This window comes from Strix uralensis, chromosome 4, assembly GCF_047716275.1.
Source record: "Strix uralensis isolate ZFMK-TIS-50842 chromosome 4, bStrUra1, whole genome shotgun sequence".
Classification (NCBI taxonomy): domain Eukaryota; kingdom Metazoa; phylum Chordata; class Aves; order Strigiformes; family Strigidae; genus Strix; species Strix uralensis.
The window spans coordinates 91,063,939-91,085,102 of record NC_133975.1 but is presented as its reverse complement, the minus strand read 5'-3'; the positions used below and the strand labels follow the sequence as shown (position 1 = coordinate 91,085,102).

The 21,164-nt window shown below is 39.4% G+C and overlaps 2 protein-coding genes across 4 annotated transcripts; one reads left to right on the top strand and one right to left on the bottom strand.

Moving 5' to 3' along the window:
• Positions 1 to 698: 698 nt before the first annotated feature.
• On the bottom strand, positions 699 to 14,155 carry NUSAP1 (nucleolar and spindle associated protein 1). Its single transcript, XM_074867808.1, has 11 exons — positions 14,063 to 14,155; positions 12,775 to 12,840; positions 11,570 to 11,761; positions 10,311 to 10,488; positions 8,590 to 8,679; positions 7,759 to 7,871; positions 6,618 to 6,805; positions 4,304 to 4,479; positions 3,168 to 3,278; positions 2,492 to 2,603; positions 699 to 2,009 (listed from the first exon to the last, which is right to left on the bottom strand). The coding sequence occupies exons 1-11, from the start codon at positions 14,153 to 14,155 to the stop codon at positions 1,922 to 1,924; spliced, it is 1,407 nt and encodes a 468-aa protein (XP_074723909.1). The 3' UTR covers positions 699 to 1,921.
• A 388-nt stretch (positions 14,156 to 14,543) lies between these two features.
• On the top strand, positions 14,544 to 20,561 carry OIP5 (Opa interacting protein 5). 3 transcript variants are annotated; one of them, XM_074867805.1, is made up of 6 exons: positions 14,544 to 14,863; positions 14,973 to 15,039; positions 16,050 to 16,172; positions 16,704 to 16,785; positions 18,182 to 18,273; positions 19,865 to 20,561. In XM_074867805.1, exons 1-6 carry the CDS (start codon positions 14,560 to 14,562, stop codon positions 19,911 to 19,913), a joined length of 717 nt encoding a protein of 238 aa, XP_074723906.1. In that variant the 5' UTR covers positions 14,544 to 14,559; the 3' UTR covers positions 19,914 to 20,561. The 3 variants fall into 3 exon arrangements, 2 of the variants coding, with proteins under 2 accessions (XP_074723906.1, XP_074723905.1); XR_012628858.1 differs by having other exon boundaries at positions 14,560 to 14,863; positions 18,182 to 18,783; XM_074867804.1 differs by having other exon boundaries at positions 14,560 to 14,863; positions 18,182 to 18,279.
• Positions 20,562 to 21,164: the final 603 nt, after the last annotated feature.

Genomic DNA, 21,164 nt, shown 5'->3' with positions numbered 1-21,164 from the left:
GTTCTTTTGTACAGTTTCATTTTCTACATTAGATGGTTTGTAGACAGTTGTAAAACACCCCCATCTACTAGTTTTAAACTGGAGAAAGTGTGATGAGAATTAATACCCTGAGGAATGGTGCTTAAGTGTGACTCAGCTGCTGAAGTTTACAAAGAACAGCACCAGAAGTGGAAAAGGCAGAAGTATTTCAACCTTTAGCTGTGGCTCCTCTGAAGAACTAAAAAAAGAACATGCTGCCCCTGCCAAGATGGAAACAGCAGCGATGCAGTGGGCTTGGCCTTCAGTTCAGAGCTGCTGCTGCCTGACCCTCCTACAGCTTTCTGGAGCTGAGGCTGTTGAACAGAAGTAATGCTGCCAGGGTGGGGGCAGGGGGAACCCCCCCTCCCTCTGCTCCTTGGGGAGGCAGAGCTCAGCTTGATTAGCACCATTACAGGGCAGAGCAGATCATGCTTCTGAACACAGCTGTAGTGTAAGAAGCTCCACAGCACAGAAGCTCAATACCTCTTTTTCTGAGAAGTCTGGTTTTCAGTAATTTGAGAAACACTTTAAAGAACAAGCAGTGAATTGTTCATTTCAGCTGTCACAAACTTCATCTAATCAAAGCACTGACCTCTGCTGCAGTGACCCTGTTTAAGTGTACTTTACAAATGTTAAACATGCCTACATTTTATATGTAAGAGGCCACAATGAAGCAAGCTGAAGGAGCGCCTTGTATTATCATTGTCCTCTTGCACAGAATTAAATAGCTTAAGAGCAAAAGAAGGATAAGGGTTATTGTTTCTAAATATGTTTTCATGAAGCAGGAGGCAGGCCCATCGGTAAGGAAAACTCATCACAAAAAAGACACTTTAGTAAATACAAGTGTAAACAAAATGTGCTACGCTAAGGAGGTGGTTATACATAGTACACTAGATGATAAAACCAGTGATAAACAGCATATGTACAAGATGTGTTTCCCCCCATTAATTTTATAACAAAAAAACTTTGTTCTTGACATTTCAGCATATATTTGATAGGACACTAAATTCATTGAAATAATTATTTGCTCAAAGTTCTAGCTGAGATTACAACTACTAAATTGCCTTTCAAGTTCCATCTATAATAAATCCAGACAGCTTTTCTATGTATTTTTTAAGAGTAACAATAACAACAGCTTTTAAGTAAGGTATCGAATGTGCCTCAACACTACTGTAGCTTTTTAAGCATTATAGATATGAAAAGCAGGATTTTGTTAACATCTGTAATTTACCACACAAAGGAACAACCTTAACTGTTCAAAGCATCCAGTTGGTAGTTTGTAAAGCCACTTTTCAGTTGTGACTTTTTAAAAATAATGTATTTTACAATTAAGTTATGCTGTGAGCTTTTAGTTTTCCAGAGGGCTTGCCTATTTTTTCTTCTCTTGGAAATTCCCTACTATTTCATAGGTCTGCAATTAAAAATGGTGAATAATTACTGTAGCTGTTGTTACTGAATTTAAGGATGGACCTGGAGAACAGGGCAGGCAGACGTTTACAACTCCTTTAATTTACCAGTGGAACATTTTGAAGCTCTCTATCCAAAGCGAGCATTCTAGGGGGTAACAAATGCGTGCTGGTGGACAAGTCTGGCCTAAGTTGAAAGGAGGCTTCTAGAGTATCTTTTTTTCCACTTACATGTTCTTCTTTAACATCTTTTGGTAAATGAGTTAGTTAAATGAAACATTATTAAGGAACTAAAAATATTTCTAAAGTTTGTGAAAGTTTAGAGCTCTTAGAGAAGTTGATCACTAAAACATTACGCCCAGATGCATTGTAAGGCCTCATTCAATGCTCTCTGGAGTCCACTAGCTGATAGCAACCTGAACCATACACAGACAGCACAAATATTTACATGACAGGAACAGTATTTACAGGGATTTCTTTGATATTTCTTCTTCCTCCTAACCCACAGGGAGTCCTCTACGGTTTCCAAGAGCCTCAGCCTTTTTCTTTTTTCTCTCTTGCTCATGTTTCTCACGCCTTTCTTCCCTGAAGGGGAAAAAGAAGAGACACAGCCCATATCAAGTTAAATTACAGGCAGAGACACAAGCAACCAAAGGAATCCGAAGCTGACCAGGGCTTAACATCTACTTGACCAGCGTGCTGCATTTGCCATGGGCAGAGAGAAAACAGCACCATTTTGGACTGAATCCAAACATTCAGGCAAATACTTCTGCTCAGACATACAGGTTTAACATTCAAGGTAATCACATGTCCCTATTCACCACTTCTTCCAAGGCGAAGGTAGATCTCCAAACACTAGCACTGGTAGCTTTCACAGAATAAAAGTCGTATCCGATTCAGAGCCACGCTCTTTGTTGGCCTCTCTGATACCAGACAGACTATTTGAGGCAAAAATTGCTTGAATATGCAGTTCAGGAAAGAACACTTTCATATTGAAATCCTAACAAGACAAATGAGCCATCGTATTTTAAATAATACTATTCATAAAAAGCTAGTGGTGTACTAACCTTGTCTGGAGAGGTGGCTGTTTGTAATCTTTCTTACGCAAAGAGATGTTGCTACCGCCAGACTTATTGAGGACTGTATTCTCTTTACATTCTCCCCAAGGTTTTAGTCGTCCTACAATTTAGGGGCAAGAAGAGAGACTATTGAACTACTAGTTTAGTAGTTGTGTGCTTAACTTCTCATGGTGAATTTTATACTAGCAAGCCTGGTTTTTGCTGGTTGACTTTAAGATGAGATGCCTCTTCAGCTGTATTATCAGTTTCACAAGCCCATTCCCTACAGGTAGTTTTTCTGTAAGTAGTAACAGGTGACTGTACTTACAAGCAGCACTCACCACACAAAGTTCAGCTTCTCACACAACAGTGCACTTAAAAAGCCCCATTGTGTAAGGAATATGCCATATCTCCTGTACATACATCTATTCAGTGGAATACAAGGATGTTTATTCTTATATTTATGGGCTTTTGGTCATACTTATTCTTCATTAGGGAGGCTCTTAAAGCATATATTATGTAGAAATTTAACATCAGTCCACTGATTGTGGGGGAATCCAGAGAGAAAGGGGAAGGGACGGGGAAAGAGCCTGCCAGCTTTGCTGTCATGGTTGTATCAGCACCTTACTTTGAGCAGTGGAGTCTGAGGGGTGTGAGCAACCCAAACTGCCCAGGATCACAGTACCTTTGTGTGGCTGATACCGAAGCGGCCTCGAGAGACTTGCTTTGAGATCAAATGTCTTCTTTGCGCTTGTGGGTTCTGTAGAGTGAGCTGCAAACTTGAAGGGGGTGATAACTACAAAAGGCATCAAGAGATCGTACTTAATTACAGTGGCAAGAACATCGCTGTACGTAACAGGTTGGAAAGTGCCTGTGAAAAACACCTTACGACTATCAAGACCAGAAAGCCATTAAATGCTACCTACGGCTGCCTCTAAAGATGGAATTGCACAGATACAGCTCACTTGAAATAGGGAGCTTTGAGGTCTGGAGAGAGCAAGAGTTATAGAGCATTAGCTCTTTTGCTCCAGTTATGCTACACAATAGCATATATAGCTCCATGTATTTTTCTAGTCCTTCAGAGCAAACTGTGTTTCCTTGTCTCTATGCTTATTTGGAACAAAGTGGATTTTTACACTAAAAAAAAGCAGCATTCTTCTGGAACACACCAGCTTCAGATCTGCAGTGGAACTTTTCTTTCCCCCTAAAAAATGTCAATATTTTCATACAGTAAGGCAGACAGCTCTGGGTTCCTGCCCTGTGCTAATGTACCTGTGACGTTAAAGTATCACTGGTTAGACAGCAGAGCCGTGCCAGTGCAGAGATCATTAGTAATCACAAGAATTTTGCTTTTTCTTACAAGTTTTAGTTCCTGAGTTAATAAGGGTTGCTGAGGCTGGCAATAACAGGGTGTCCTGCAACACAGCCAGAAGCCTGGTGCATGCCAATCCCGCAAGGAGAATGAGACCTCTGAGAAGGTGTCAGGGACTCCTCTCAACCACAGACAAGATCTCCCTGTACCTCTTATACAAATCTTTTGCTACATAGTCCCTAAAGGTCTAACAGATTTTCTATATTCTTTTCTGTAGGTAGCTAAGTACCATATATTTAAGTCTTAGCACCTAATCATTTTAGTCAAAACACTGAAAACCAAAGGAAACAAAGAAACTACTGCAGTTTCTAAAGAATCAGTCATAAATTAGAGAATGAAATTAAAACCTGGGTGCATGACATTAGCTTATAAAACAAATTATATAACAATTCAATAAGACAAAAGTCTTCATCCAAGAAAGCCAAATATTTACCATCCACTTTACCCACCCTTTGGTGCAGTCACATCATTATTTCTTGCATTTCCCTTGCTGTTTTTCTGACTTATTAGTTTGCAGCTCTTTTGGCTCTCAGGTGTGCAGATCGCCTCCAAGTACGGAGACATTCTAGATGGAGTCTTGGTAAGAGAGCGTTTATGCTCATTATCTTCTGTGGCTTCCGAGAACCTGAAAGTTATTAAAAATATGAAGACAAAGTCATCTACAAGGAACGTAAGCAATGTGACAGAATACAGCAGGTTCTGTGTTCTACTTTTCTTACAGGTAGAAAGTTTTACTGTGTATAAAATGTTCACAGCTTATGCATAAACTGCACTAAAAGGAACTTAAGAACTGCCAGCAAAGATATAAGCCTTCATCGATAACAGTAAGTAATATTAGGAATTACAAAGAACTGACTTTCTTATTTTGGAGAACAAATATATTTGGATACAATAAGTTAGTAGATTTCTTTACCAACAGAGATTATTTACTTTAGATTTGAATTCTGTAGTAAAACATATAAATATTGTTAATTTTAAAATTCGAATTTAAAAAACCGAAAGAAAATTAACAACAAAACTCTAGAACTCGGATATACAAGGGCAAGAAGCTGGAAATTTTAAGTCAAAAAACCACGTTACCAGCATACCAAGACACACACATGTGCTGTACATATGTGTGTGTATACATGTATTTTTAATGTATATGTGTGTATACATGTATAAACACACAAAAGAAAATTCGGAATCTTGCATGAAGTAATACCCTTACCAAAAAGGTACTGAGAGTAAGCTGAAAGCCTACAAGATACGGAAAGACAGTGAGTAAACGTTGAAGAAAGCTATGTTGTGAGAACTAGGAAGTTTATGGATGAAGTACAGCTTGCAAGATCCACCCTGGCACATCTTTGGACAAATGGAATGAAAGCAAATTCTAAGAGTTTTGTTTTACATATTGCCAGGAACTAAGTAGGGCTGCAGTGAAGACAAAGACCATTCAACAGGACACTGGAGGAAGAATGAATATTGTTTTCATTTTTTGTTACTCACTGAATTCAAAGATAGCACATTTAAAGTAGAAACAAAGCCAGTAAGATTACAAGCTTGATTTTACAAGGAACCTGTAATCTTGACCTTTGAAGAGCAGAACTGCATGCAAGAGTCCCATAAGTATTTATTAGGAGATGTCAACATTACAAGTCACACTGACTTCACAACAATCCCACACACACTTTATTCAGGGACAAAAAAGTCACAGCAGCTATAATCTTGACATGTAAAAATTGAGAAGCGAAGGTTATCAGGAAAATGGAAAAATAACACAACTGAGACCTGAGATTAAGTGGGTATTGCTAGCAGGGGGAGAAGGATAAGGGCAGATTATAGACTGTCTAAATCTGAACTTCAGTCACTGTGGAAAGTTTAGTAAACTGAATAAAGCTAGAATTAGTACAATAGTTAGAAACCAACAAAGAAATAGTAAAGACAAGGAAACACTGGAAAGAAAAATGGGCAAAGGTCATTTATCAATGGAGCACCATACCAGACTGTCCTATTGATTCCTTCTTTTAAAGTTTTTTGTTCTAAGCATATTACTAATTTTTACAAAGTCAATAAAATTTACCGATAGCAAAAGTTAATGAAATATTAACATAACAGAGAATTAGATTACTGTGTAGGAATAATGAAGTGCATGTGATGTTTTAAAAGGAACTGAGATGAGATTTAATAGCACTGAGTACAACTTCATTCATTTAGCAATTCCTCATGACTTTCTGGTGTCAACTTTTGTTCCCATCTGCTAGAAACAATCTGCTTGTAGTAATCACTCACAAGATGAGCCCCTGCTGCAATGTTGGGGGGGGCAGGGGATGGAAGAAAGGAAAAAGATAGTACCCAAATAAAACCCAGATGATAACTCCATTGCGAGACTCACCAAGAATGCTGCATACAGTTCTGGTTAAGTAATCTCAAAGATAAATTATTCAGATATAACAGACACTATTATGTTGCCTGACAAAGTGGAAAACCTAACAAGTAAGAGACAAAAAACAATTTGGCTTGGCTGGTTCAGCAAAATGAAAGCTCAAAAGAGATGCAAGATTCCTCTACCATCAGACATCAAAATGAAGAATCAAGATAGTAACAGCACAGTGAGGCTTAAACCAGCCATTAAGCTAGGCTGAAAGTTAGCAATCAGAATTAGTCTCATGCAGTTTAGTTCATGCCTGGAATAGAAATCATGTAGTCAAATCACCGTCAGTGTTGATTATTTCATGTGTATCATACCAAATTTCTCACTGGTAGCTTGTTTGTTCTTTTTACCTGACATTCATTTTGGATGTTGAAAGGACAGAAGGATTAAATGAAGATTTCCTAGATAAAATACTCCGACTGGCAGCGTTCAGAGAACTCCGTGGTGAGCGCCGGAGGTTACTAGGTGTGCAGGTGGCAGAGGATCTGCCTCTTTCTGGATTTGAGCTGAATAACAATGTCTTGCCACTGGTTTGTTTCTAGGAAAAAGCAAATCATGAGTTAGCAGACTCTGCTAAAAGTTTATCAGAAAAGCAGCTAAGGGAAAAATACACAGTGAATCAGAAGCACAGGGTCTCTTGAGTTTTCCCCTTCTTTAAAAGCATATATTAAACATAAACAGTTTTATTTTCATTAAACTGATCCGAAAACACGTACCTTAGAATTGCTACGTGGAGTGCCTTTTTCTGATGCTCTCAAGTGATACAATTTTTTGGCCAGCACCTGACAATAGTTATTTGCCTTAAGTACACATTGTATCAGTGTATGCCATAGAAAAGAGAAAAGTGGTGTTCAGGAGTTTCAGTGTTATGGTTTTGGTATGGCCATTGACAGATTCATTCATTTATTAATCAATACATTACGGTGACTTTTCTAAGGTCTGCGGCACTCAAAGAGGCCCTTTTAGCAGCTTTCACCCATGCAAGCGTGAAATACAAGAACTGACAACTGGGGCCACTGGGAACAACACAGATTGCATATATTTTAAAGGAGAGTCATATGCAGCCATTAGACAATGGTTAAGGCACAAAAGAGGAACTTAATGTTTAATTCCTGCTCTTTGAAAAAAATCTCATCCCCGTTCTGCAGCAATTCAAGCAGTTGTAAACAAAAGCTCCAGGAGATCCTTCACAAAAGTAATTGTGACAATTATTTTTACTCAAAACTGACAAGTTATTTGTTGGTTCCTATAGCTATAACCATACACTGTTAATATATAAAAACTTATATAACCATATAAGTTTTATGCAAATAACTATATGTAACTAGTTATATAGGACTGCAGCTAAATTTCACTGATCATAACATTCCACTGCATGTACACATGACCAACTACTTACCGCTCTAAAGAGATTCTACAGGACTTTTACAGAGAGGCTCTGGAAATAAGTGAATGCAGGAACAGTGGGTATCTTCCTGTGTTATCACTTACCTTGGCTTCATTGACAGAACTGCTGCAGTTTTCAAGCAATTTTTTTTTTCTCTCAATGTAGTCAGCAATAGATTCCATTTTCTTGAAGTGAGCCTCATGCAACTTCTTAAAGTCTAAGAAGTTCCAAAAATAAGAAGAGTCACATATCTGATAAGCTCCTAAGGAAGTTTACTTAATCGGAGAATCTTGCAACACCTATCATTATGGCCTCAAGGAAAATATAACATATGCCCATAATTAAAAACTGTGTATGTACAAGTAACCAAACAGTATGAAACAGAATCTACTTCACCAGCTACAGCACCAGTCACCTGGTGCATGCTCTGGAGAATTATAGAATGGTTTGGGTTGGAAGGGACCTTTAAAGATCATCTAGTCCAACCCCCAAAATCTGCAGTTAAAGAAAAAAATAAATACATTCATTAGTTTAAAATTTGGAAGTATTTTATGAAGCGATGAAAATGAGCTATTACATATAAATGCTACTGCTGGGCTGTGTTACTGAAGTGAAAACTACACAAGCAGGAGTAATAGCATGTCTTCATGTGCTTTGTTGTTTTGAAAACCATGAATGCAAGTATTATATCCAAAACACAAAGTGTTTGACAAATCAGTTTTATAACATACATGCGAGTCATTTACTACTATGAATTTACAAGTTGGAAGATATATCTTAAAACGTAACCTTTGGGAACTGTTTGCTTGCTTTTTAAAGAGAGGATGTTCTCTTCTTCAAAGAGAAATAGTTTTTTACAACCCAGATTTCTAAGTCAAGTCTCCCCCTCACACGCAAGCAATACAGCTACTTCTAAAGATGGTAGGGTATCTTACTTGGTGTAGTAGCTTTCACTCCTGTTTTCCCAGACCTAGATACACGGCCTACATATAAAGGGATCTTCCCTCCTGTGTGATGAGCATCGCCTAGTACAGTAAGAGTACACAAAATCATTAGAACACCTGGAAAATACTTTGTCATCACAACCTTTTTGAAATTATTTGTCCCAAAACACACCTAAAGTGGGTTTAGGTTTTGAGAAATAAAAACATCACTGGAATAGATAGGTCTTAAGTCTCTCAAAGGCCTTTTAAATCATATGTATGTCAGCAACAGCATGTATCTTACAGTCATACTGGGTTATTACCTTTCAATAGTAAAGTATTTTATGGGGGAAGTTAACAAGAGAACTATGCTTCTGGGAAGCAAAACCAACTTTAAACTCACAGGTCTTGATCTGTTTCATAAACTAGTGTTTTTTAAGTGTTGATAACAAAGAAGAAATACCTTTTGGCCATCTCTGCTGCTGCTGCCTTACATACATACGCAGATCCTAAGTTCTTTTTATTATCTCTGCTCTCAGGTATAGTATTAAGCTCATGTTCACATTTTAGTGATTAATTTTATTTTATTAAGAAAAAAATCAGGTAAAGTCTCCACATTGAGCTCAATATTTGCATATTGAAAGCAAACATTTGCTTTTCTCTTAATTCACATCCCCTTTAAAGTAAACTTGGCTGATCTCAATATACTGAAAGAAATCCTCACTGGAAGCAAATAATGGGTGGTTATTGAAAAAAAAAAAAATAATCAACTTTTCACCATTAAGTGCAGACATAGTATTTTTGTCACACAACTCTTGCTGTCTGAAACTACTGAAAAGAAACAAAAAAACCCTAGAAAGTATGGAAACTCATAATTAGTTACAGGAAGAGAGGTGTAATGTGCCAACTATCAGGATGAATGCTGCCTCAACCAAAGCATTCTCTACATATTCTATTGCTTCTGTTTTTAAAAGAACCTTCATTGAAAATCTTCATTTGCTAAATTAGTTTCAAAATTAGAGGTGGCCTCCAATAAAAATATCCTTGTAAATTCTACTGAACAGCAAGAATATCCATAACACAGCTCTAGGACTATGTATGCTTGGTCTAACAGGAACAAATAATGGTATGTATCTTATTTGACAGACCCACAATATCAATAAATTATCAGATCAAGCAAACTAATTTCTTCATGTCAACTTCATGCACAAAGGAGTGGGGGAGAAACAAATTCATATTTTCAGCAGCATCATGCTTGAATGTCTAAAAGTCACCAGATAGAAAAATGATCCACTGTAATACATTCAGGTATTAGTGGGCAGTTTAAACAAATTATAAAGGTCTATATGCCCTTTTCTATTAATTTTAGAAAGAAAATGACAAAATCTGTTCATCTGGAGGAAAAGAAAAATGAAGCATGAGCTCTCCCTTTCTTGCTACTTTTTAAAGGAGCCAAGTAGCATTTCAGGTTATTCCAAAAGGCACTGATCCTAAATATCAGGTCCAGAGCTCTGAAGGCAAGCCAGCACAATTCCTACACTGCAGCATTTGTGGATTTGTGTTACAATATGTCAAACAAGTACACAAACGAGACAGATTTTTTCTGGTATCCCCAAATAAGGTACTGATCATCAGGCATGCCTCAAAAATCTTAGTAGACAATAAAATAATCAAAAGGTGCATTTTAAGTAGTACAAATTACTAAACTTACTTTTTGAGAATTTTCTACTTACATTTATCTCCACTACCTTTAGTAGAAGTCTTCTCTGGTTGTTCTTTCTGATGAGTACCTATCCCTGGATTCTCAATATCTTTCTTTTTAGTTACTTCTTCCTCATTTTGGAATACCTTCTGTTCCTTTTGATGCTTGGCCTGAGGCACTTCATTTTCTTTCATTTCCGAATGCTCCTGCTGTTTAAACATACTTCATTTAAACAGTCTGTTCTGACTGGATATAAAGAAAGGCTGTTGTTTTGAGAACAGTCAGTCAGTGGAACAGGTTGCCCAGAGAGAATGCCTCCATCCATAGAGGTTTTCAATATCAGATTAGATAATGCCTTAGGCATTGTGGTCTGACCTTGTAGTTGACCCTTCTTTGATTGGGAGATTGAGCAAGAGACTTTCTCAAGTCTAACCTGAATTAACCTGTGAAATACTCGTACTGTTATTTCACAAACAGATCTATATTAGAAAGCTTTTACCTGCACAGCTCTAACATTTTAGTATAAAAATGCCTTTATTGGCAAAAGCTAATTATTTGCAAGTGAAAATAAATTTACTGGCTATGTTACTTTTTACTATTATAGTTTTGGTTACTGTACAATCCTTTATCTAACACTAACAGACTAGCACTCCTCATCTTCTCATTTCCCTCCTCTAACTCTAAATCAGTAAAAGTCTTTCATACAGTTTTCAGTTCACCAATACTTGCACGTAATTCTAGAGAAAAACAATCCTACTGCCATCTCACCTGGAGACTTCCCTTCCCTCAGTCATACAACCCACAAACAAAGAACCCACCGAGAGGAGTGGGAATTCAAAAAATTGTGAAGTTAAGGCAATCATCCAACTTCTGTTAATTTTTTTCTACGTAAAGAAAGGGAATACAGCCTTATTTTAGATAAATTCTGAAACTCGTCTCATATCTGGAATACTGTAATGAACTAGTGAAAGAAGCCTTACATTCAGATAAAGAGTTTGGAATTGTATATTTCTTAGAGGAATTTAAATTATTTCCTTGAAGTAATGACTAGCAAGTAATCTCTGTTCATTATGGAATAGCACAGAGTCAAGATGGACAAAATCAGTGGTACAAAGTACAGAAGACCAGTACCAGAACATTCACGTAAGAACTTCTTCTATATATAAACATCCACACACAAAAAATATACACCACGTGCTAAATGGCAGTAGGAAAAAAATCAAGTGTTTAAATTATGCTTGGGAAAAGGGGAAGGGTGGCCAGCACACAAAATCAAGCAATGCAAATCACCTCTTTCTCATCACAAAGCCCTGTATTTTCTTCACTGGTATTATTTTCCACACTGGAGTTTCTCTTTTTCTGGGTTATTTTCTTTCCTTTACCACGTCGTTTTGTAATAAAACGTACTGACTCAGGCATAATTTCCTCCCGATTCCTCAGTTCATCTGATTCAATGGAAGAAGATGCAGGTTTTTCAGAGTCCTGTAGCAGAAAAATACTATAATGTGGAACATATTCGACACAAACATAAATTAGATACTCTAAAGAGACAGTTTCAATTTTATTATTGGAAAAAGCATTTCACACAGAGGAAACACAGTAGCATGCCATTTAGGAGTGCAGTAATCAAGAAATTGGCAATATCTATATTTCCCTAAACATCAAAGCTCATTGTCTGAAGACTTTAAAAAGAAGTCCTACAGTTGTTTTAGTATATAGCACTTTAAATAAGATGATAAAAATCTAATCCTTTATATTTGTAATCTGACTTGCATGATGCTGTGACCCTCCCAGATTTGTACATTCCTGTGGAATACTCTTCACTAAAAAAATCAGAGCCTCTTCCATTCTTGTTAAAATTAAAAATAAGCTGACAAGGATTACACCTTGCCCTCAAACCTTTAAAGATTTTAAAGGAAGCACTTAAAAGGAGATATATTTTAGAAAAAGCAGATAGCAATTTACTTTCTATCAATAATGTAAAAAACATTGCCATATCCAACAAAATAATTCAGCTTACAGAAGAAAAAACTTCAAAAAAAGTTAAGAAACAATACATTAAGAGGAAACATCATGATTATATCACTTTTATTATAGTGTAAATAAAATGCAGTAATACAAAATCCTTTCCAAAGAGTATCTAGTCCCTTTCATCTAAGCATGCAAAAATGCATAAGAAATTTTTATATTTGGTACTGCCTGGAGCTAAACAAGCAAGACTTAATTTTGGACTGATGCTGAAAGATACATTGTTAATTTTGGCAGCTGAAAGGAAATCAGCTTTGGATCATATAGGAGGCCACTTCAAAGACAGTATTAGCACATGAGTTTCTATCAGTACATGAGTGCATTAAACTAAAAGGCACTATTAAGAAAAATGTAGTTTTATTACAGCTCACATCATGGTAAAAGCCAGTCTCAGTACATGCCCTGCTCTACTAGTTACAAAGCTAGGCCCGTCTCTTAAAAAGAATGGCTGATTTATCATCTATTACCATATTTTCATTTTCTTGTTTTGTTCCATGAAAATGTTGCTGCAGTGCCTTCAACAATTTGTCTGCCTGGAGAGAAATCAAAACAACACATGAACCAAATATTGGATTAAGTCATCAAACAAAAAACTGCATAAACCCAACTAGTGTCCTATAAATTGATCCAACAAACAAGCAGAACATTTCCTGAGTCCAGTGGAATAAGGTATGCATAGAGCTTCATTCAAGTCAGTCAAATTAGAGAAAGTACTAATAAATATGGATAATATATAGATAAATAAATTAGCAAATATATGTGTTAACAATTACATATAAAGACAAATATGCAGCATATTCTCCACAGAGGCACAAAGACAAATTTATCCAACTAGGTTTCTGCCAGTGTGTCTATTTTCCAGAAAGTTTAATTGTTCAAGGATGAGCGAGACTGTTTTTAGAAGTGCTACATAGCTGAATGTGAATTAAAATTGTATCAGATTTCTGCAATAACTTCTGTTTTGCCCACAGTACATGCAAAGCATTCTTCTCACCCATTGCATACATTCAACGATAACAGCAGTAAATAACAACTACATCATTGATATTTTAGGCTATAAAAGACTCTTAAATACCTAATTGGAAAGGACAGCATAAAATCAAACCTGAACTATAAGTTCAACGACAAAATAACGCACAACTAAAACCCCAAGCTAGAAGTCTTAGCCTTGTGAGGACAGGGAGTTCCTTTGTCCACTTCAGTCGTGGATCTTGTTTCTTTTAGGGCTTCATGCCTGCTCCCACGGTTGTCGCAGCGGCCTGACTGCACCCCAGGGATTTACTGGCGGTGCCTACCAGGAGAGACCGAGCCGCTGTCAGAAATCTGCAGCTCTAGGCTAAAGAGACCGGTGCATGCTTCAGTTTCTCTTTCTTAACCACGACGGGTAAACAAACATACGCACTCTCATCCCTTAAGGCACCAGCTCCGACTCCTAAGAAAACCCCCACAGCTAGCCGCACGGCGGGGGCGAAATGCCGGTAACAGGCCTGGGGGCGACCGGCCCCCCCACAGGATGGAGCCGTGTCCCTGCCAACACCGCCTCCAGCCCCGGAAAGGGCCGGGGACCGAAGGCTCCCGTCGGCGTAGCACCCAAAACGAGAACAACTCCCACAAGGGCGGGCGGGGCACGCTCCCTACACGACGTCCACCCCCCTCAGCCCCAGAACCGGGACCACTCTTCGCAGGGCGGGCGGGCGGGCGACCGGAGCCCCCCCACCCGCCCCTACCCCAGCCGCAGCGCTGCCCCCGCCTCACCCGGAGGTTGGCCTTCAGGCCGGCGGCCTTCGCCACCCGCTGCAGCTCGACGTATTTCAGCGACTCCAGCTGCCGGAGCGAGGAGAGCGCCATGACAGCAGGAACGCCCCAGCGCCAACCGCCGCGCTTCAAATCTCGCGCTCAACTGACGCGGCGCGCCTCGTCCCCGCCCCCGCCGTTCGAACTCGCCCGCCTCGCTGGGCTATTGGCTGGACGAGCAAAGGGGGCGTGCCTGGGGGCACGGAAGCCACCAATAGCGGCACATCCACCGAAACGCAGTATTTTTGAAACGCCATAGGCCCTCCTGGCGAGGGAAATCCCCGCCCTCTCCTGTTGATTGGGCATCCGAATGACACGGTGCCGCCCACTTCCCAATCGTCTCGGGCGGCGACGATTGACGCACCCGATGCCCAATGGCAATGCAGATGAGTGAAGCGCGCGCCAATAGCGAGGCCGGGCAGGCCGGGGCGGTGCGCTCAAACGCGGTGCGGGAGAAGATGGCGGTGCGGCGGCAGCTGGCGGGCCTCTTCCAGGACCCGCAGCTCAGCGGCTTCGTCACTGTGGAGCGGCCGGTCTCCCGCGCTGGTCCCCTCTGCCCCTCGCAGTTCTCTTCATCTCCCTCGCCGCTGCGGTCGCCGCCGCTGACCACGGAGGTGGCGACGTCGCTGCCGCGGCTGTGGGGGCCGCTGACGGAGAGCTGCGCCGTATTCCACTGCCGCGGGTGCTGGGCGGTGCTGGGGGACTCGCTGCACCTGTGTGCGCAGGAGGAGCAGCGGGGGCTCGGCTTCCTCGTCTGCTTCAGTCAGTGCTGGGCGGGCTGGGGGTTGGGCAGGGCTGGGGCCCGCGGGGGAGGGCCGGGGAACCGGGTGTGGGGGTGTCTCGGTGTGAGCCGGTCTCTCTTTCTCCGCAGAAGTCACGAACGACGTGACGTGGGAGGACTCGCTCCTGATCGGCCTCGAGGGAGCCCTCCTGGGATGGTGCGTACCTCGCCTTGCTCTTGCTTGTGGACCCCGGCCTGCTGGGAGCAGCCGCCGCGGTAAAATCCCCTGGGTAGAACCGGGCTTCTGTAAAGCTGGGAACTGGGAGCCCCGCTGGCTTGTGCCCTGGGGTTTCCTACGGGCTTGGTAAGCTCCCAAGTGCTTTTTGTACCCCTGCTTCGTCATTTCGGATGGAGAAACCTTTTGTAGGTATGTAGTTTTCGCTTTTGTCAAAATCGTAAGTTTTGCTGCTCTAACCTTAGTTAGTGGAATGTTTGAGCAGCACAGTAAAAGACAGCCTAGCTTTTCGGTATCTTCTGTAAGAAGAAAAGATCTACTACCCAAATTAAAGCATCTCTGGGTTGGTGTTTGTTTATTTGTTTTTTAGGGTTGGGTTTTTTTTTAAATACTAAAAACGAATAACTTCTGCAGCGCAATTCACGACCCTACAATTAGCAACAGGTTTGGTAACACTGGGATTAGTCTGATGGGAAGGATGCAAATACCACCTGAGGACTTACAGAACCAGTAGTTAAAATGATGTTTAAAGGCTATTTTTACAAACTATAAGGGCTGGGAACTTTTTAAATATAAGACTTTTTTTTTTTTTTTCGTTTTCCTCTCTTTGTATGAGGCTATTATAATCTGTTTTTATCAGGAGGAAATTTCACATCTGTGATCTGGCACAGGCATTGTTTTACCAGTTAAATTATGTTTGAGTAGTATAGCCTAAACCACTCTTGATAATGACATTTTCTTCTTTATAATGTATTTTTCTTTAATTGCAACTTATTACAGAGATTATATCTCTCATACAACATGCCCAACTTTTTATGTTCACATTCTCTTTGTATGTATTATTTCTTTAAAGAGAAATAATACATACATTTTCATTACTATGTCTTGATTTGCTGGCCTAAGAGAACTGAAGATTTGGTGTCCTCTGACAAGCATGCAGCATCTATGGTTTCAGAAGCTTCTGTTTAATATTTTTCCCTTTCTCCTTTTAGTGCTTACAATGCATTATCCTGTCGGTTATGTGGCTTGATCGTGGGCTTCATTCTTTATTCTGCCTCCCGTGACCTGGCATATCTCCGAGGCTTCTTCTGTTTCTTCAAGGACAGCATCCTCTGGTGAGTATACCGTATTCATATGGTCAGTGATTTCTCGGGGAATTTGTAAGTTATTACAATACAGCGTACAACTAATTTACAGATAACAACAGCGGCTTTACCTTTGACTGAGCGCACTGGTGTGGGATTTTAATACCCTCTATGTTTAAATTGTTTGTGTTGGTGTGACTCCATTTGATTTGCTTCTTGAGTGTCCTCATGTAATGTCAAAGTTTAAATTTAGTTGTTTGCAATACTAAAATCTCCTTCAGTTCCAGATCTGCTTAGCTAATGTAAGGTATTAACGTAGTTCCACGATAAATTGAGGATATGACTATAGAAACTGTGAATTACTTATAGCTGATGATGAGAGGCTCTTAGGATTTCAAAGTAAAACCACTGTTATGTTTTAAATATTTTCATAATGTATTTGACTACTTTTGGCAACAACTTCAAAATCATCTTAAATAATCTGTCTAAACAATGAATGCAACTATGTGGTTTTTAACTGTTTTTCTTGGGTTTTCTTCCCTTCCCCCTTTTGTTTTCCAGTTATGTCTTAAAAAACCAAATTATAGTAGAAGCTTCTAAGGTGAATTTTCCTACTGTGACCTTAAAGGAACAAGTGCAGGAAGTAAGGTTTCTACATTAATTTCTATGGAAAATATTTCTTAAATGCTGATATTTTTGGGTATTAGTCCAAAAATATTGATACAGTTACTTTTTTTTTAAGTGCATAAGAGGGAGAAAAATACTGACTTATACTGTGACTGATTTAAATGCGGGAGACATGCAAAACATTTTCTAGAAACACTTATCTGCAAAACATACTGAGTTTTAGCTAATTTTTTTACAAGAGTGTGTTATCCTTTTATCTCTGCGCTTTGAAAAGGAAAAAACCAAGAATCATTTAGACAAAGACTTCGCCTAAGTGTTACTACTTGTGTTGTACCTATAATTCATAAGTCACTGTTGAATAACTTAAAAAATAGCAGTTTGCTAATTTGTAAGAGATTCTAGCACAGCTGCATTTATGGCTATGTAAGCTCAAAACAGCATGGTAGTGTTTACTTTTAGCATCAGAGACGACACTAGATTCTCCCTTTTCTTTTGGTGTTTAAGTTGGATGTTCTTTTCTGTAACTTGGTTAGTTGTTAACTTAGTAAATTATCTGTCCCGTGGCTCAAATAAAGTTACTGTGTGTAGGAGACAGCCAGTCTATTCAGTATTTATGTGCTTAATTGTTCCTTACTTTTTTTTCTTTTTAGTTTCTGTCCTAAGCATGGAAATGGGCCTGTGACATTTCTTAAATTTTGTCCTCTTTAAAGTCATCTTCCAGTGTCTTACGTTGGAGTGTTTTTATAGGTCAAGTGAGGCTAAAATGCAAAAATCTTACCCAGGCAACACTTCTAAAGTTGAGACACATTTTTTTAAGTAAAAAAAATGGTAGTACTCCATTGCAAACACAACTTATGTGACTGTGGAGAGTTTGCTTGTTGGCTAGAACAAGTGCAAGAATCTGGTGTTTGCTTTTTGAGACATCATGTCAGCAGGATTTTACTCTTGTGCTTTAGATGTGTTAACTTAAACCCCAGATTCTAGAAATGGCATTTTTGAGGGACTGTCCACATGTAATCCTGAACTCATAATGAAACTGTGTCCACATATTGTCAAAGAAGGTCTCTGGCTGTGTAAAAACTTGTAATGAGTTAACTAGGAAAGATTCGATTGATCATGTTAAGGCTCCAGCAACTCTGCCTCCTTAAGTAGAGTATTTCTGTACATCTCTGAAAAGGGTTATGCTGGTTATACTCATTCCTCTTTCTCCTCTTCATAGCGCAGGCCTCTGATTTGGGTGCCAGTTCTGGCTGTAACTAGCCATGCATTTTTGAGGATAAAGCCTGGTATAATTTTCCATCTTGGAAGTCAGCTGCTCTTTAGCCACTGAAAGCGGGGTACAGATCATTCAAAGATCCAGTGTTAGGACACTTGTCTCTAGCTTTAATACTCTTATTTCTCTTTTTTCCTAGCTGAAAGAAAAACTCGTGGAGATCCACATTCGCATAGAATTGCTGATGAAGCAGCTGCAGGAACTGAAACAAAATAATAATGTGTCAGAAAGGTAAAGGTCTGCATCAAATGCACTTGGCCAGGATATGCAGTAGTCAGGGTCAACTAATAATATGTAATTTTCAAGAACTGCTGGAGTTGTTCCTGCATCTCTGCTGAGTTTCATTATGATGAAGTAATGCACCATAACAGGTTTGAGCGTTGAGCTGTCACTTTATCTGTGTATGGAAAGAACTGATGCTTAAGTGCATCCCTTCAGTCTACATGGAGCACCTGAAAATCTGACAAACTGAAGTTATGCTTGGGGAAAATGAATAGCTCACCCATGCAGCACATCACTCTCAGACAGTGTAACTGTGACTTTGTTTTTGCCCCTGAAGTCATTATAGAGAATCAGCCTTTGAAATACTAAAATTAGGTTTCTGGAACTATGCAAAACATACTAACAAGATGATATTCAACGCTGAACTTTCTTACAGAGATCTTAAGCTCCTACCTTTTCATAGAGGTATGGTGTTAATGGCAGGTAGCTGTTGGTCAGGTGGCTCCTTAGCTACATCTGGTATGTGAGACACTGCTAAATGGCCTCCTGATTAGTTCTTTTAGATTTGCTTGGGTGCGCGGCCTGCAAAAGGAGCAAGCTAGCATGTCACAGAAGCTGCACGGTGTGCTTAGTGCATGAATCTGGATGGCAAGATGCTGGCTGGAGAACAAGGTTTTGGATTTCAGATTCAAGGGCAACCCACATGCCTGCCAAGTCCTCTGGAAGTGCAGCCTCATGGCTGCACAGGACTGAGGCAAGTTCTGGCAGCTCCATGAAGCTTAGGCTGTGAGCAACTGCCTTTAACAGATTTAAGCCTTTCTTTCTGAGGCTGAAGCTGTGAAACCAAGGAACAATCTTTTCTTCTTCACTTGTGCTCAGTTGTGAGAACACTGCTCTGCTGAAGTTGTGATGACCTGCCTGCTGCCTTCGCTTGGGCAGGCAAGATGTTTCATAAAAAATCTGTAGTGGGTACTTGTGGGCTCTTCTCTGTTTTGAATGGGTTCTGCTTCTTTCCAAACACCTAGAAAGTAATTTGATGGAAAAGAATGCTACTTACCCCTTGTTATTGGGACAGAGTATCTTTTATCCTTAATTCTTGGTAATTGGAGGATTAAGGATACTTTTTCCTCTCCCTTTTGCTGCCTAAAGGGCTGATTTTTTTAAACCTTCCATAAAGATTAGTAGTTGTTTGTAGTAGTCAGAGGTTGGTATTTACTTGATCAACTTCATTCCAGTGATGCAATTTGCCATTCCCTTCTGCTTCCATGTATGACTGGCTGATTGCACTCTCCGTTGCTGCTGCTGCCAGTACTCCCTGTATTTCATGGTCTTACTTGTAAAATAACTCTTGTAATAGGCTTGGAGCAGAAGGGACAAAACTCACTGCAAGGCACTTCAGAGGCTTTAGGTGGGCAGCTGGTACTTCTGCTAATGTTCACTGTGCTGCTTGTTTGATTAAGAGTTCTGGGTTGTCTCAGTTCATTCTGATTAAGCAGTAACACAGAGTATCAACAGCCATTCTGCAGGGAGAGGAGGGGTGCTGTCTGTTAAATTCTAATACCGTATGCTGTCTAAATGATTTTTCTTGTTTGTTTTACAGATTTGACAAGCATAAGTGCAAAAATACAGTGCTTATCAGTGACAGCTAAATTCAGGATATTAAAAGTAACTACCTGAAGTAAAAGTTACATGCTTGTAAGTTCTGTTTCACGGCCTGTAATGATAAATACTGTCTTCTCTAAAATGAGCTCTATCCTGAATCCTTAACTGGAAGGTTGTTCTGAACAGTTGTCACAGTATATGCATGTAAAGTTTAGATTTGCTGTATTTGATTATTTCATTAAGAACAAAGAATTTCTTGAAGTTGTGTTGTGCAGTGACTTATGCATTATGTTTAAGGGCCTGTTGGTCTCTAACTGGGGTCTTGTGACTATGCTCATACTGTGCAAGCATCTCCCCATCTCAGGTAAATGTTTTCCATTATATAACTTTACCTTTGTGTTACTTTCTAAGCGACAGCCCTTTTGTTGTTACGTCAGTCTAAGAAACATGATTGATAATGGGACTACTCACTTCTGCCCTTTGTTTCTGTATTGAGACTGTTTCTTGTTACATACTTTAACACTGTTATACACAGTATAGATGTAAATTGTCTTGCTTCATTTAGCTAAGTGTCCACCCCTAAAAGGAGAAGAAAGCTGTCAGTTACATTTTTTTATATTATTAAGTTGTAAAGAAGAAATGTTTTAAAAAAAGCTGACATTCAGAAATACATATTGTGCAGATCACTGATGATATCATGTGAGTCATGAGCCGACTTTCTCATAGATTATGTTTGCAGAAAAAAAACCATCAGTTTATTGTGCTTGGATTATTGGTTCATTATGAAGCATTACATTAATGATTCCTCATATTACATATTATTTAGTACATAGCATGAATTTGAACAAATAATAGCTGGTAAGTTGTTAAACTACACTTCTCTAATCTCTGGAAGTGGGAGGCCCTCCACTGTGAGTCAAGCTGTGGTCCTTCATGTCTATGTCAAGTGATGCATTTTCTTGGCACTGATGATTGCCTGATGCACCTGCTGACACTCACAGCAGCACAGTGTTGGAAGTAAATTCTGGTTTAAGAAGCAAACCACATAAAATGAATGCATGATCTTCAGGAATTTGAGATGAATACTTACTGAGATATCAACCAATGGGTGCACTCTAAGTGATGCTATGAGCTTTTATTCCTGAAAGACTCAGCGTTTGATTCCCACAGCCTGTCCCAGATTCAAATTCCTCTTAATCTACAGTTGATCAGTAAATACTCATTTTGCTTATTCTAGTGTAGAACCTAATCTTCTCTAGCTAGGCATCTTGAGAGATGTGTTCTAGCTTTAAGTGCAG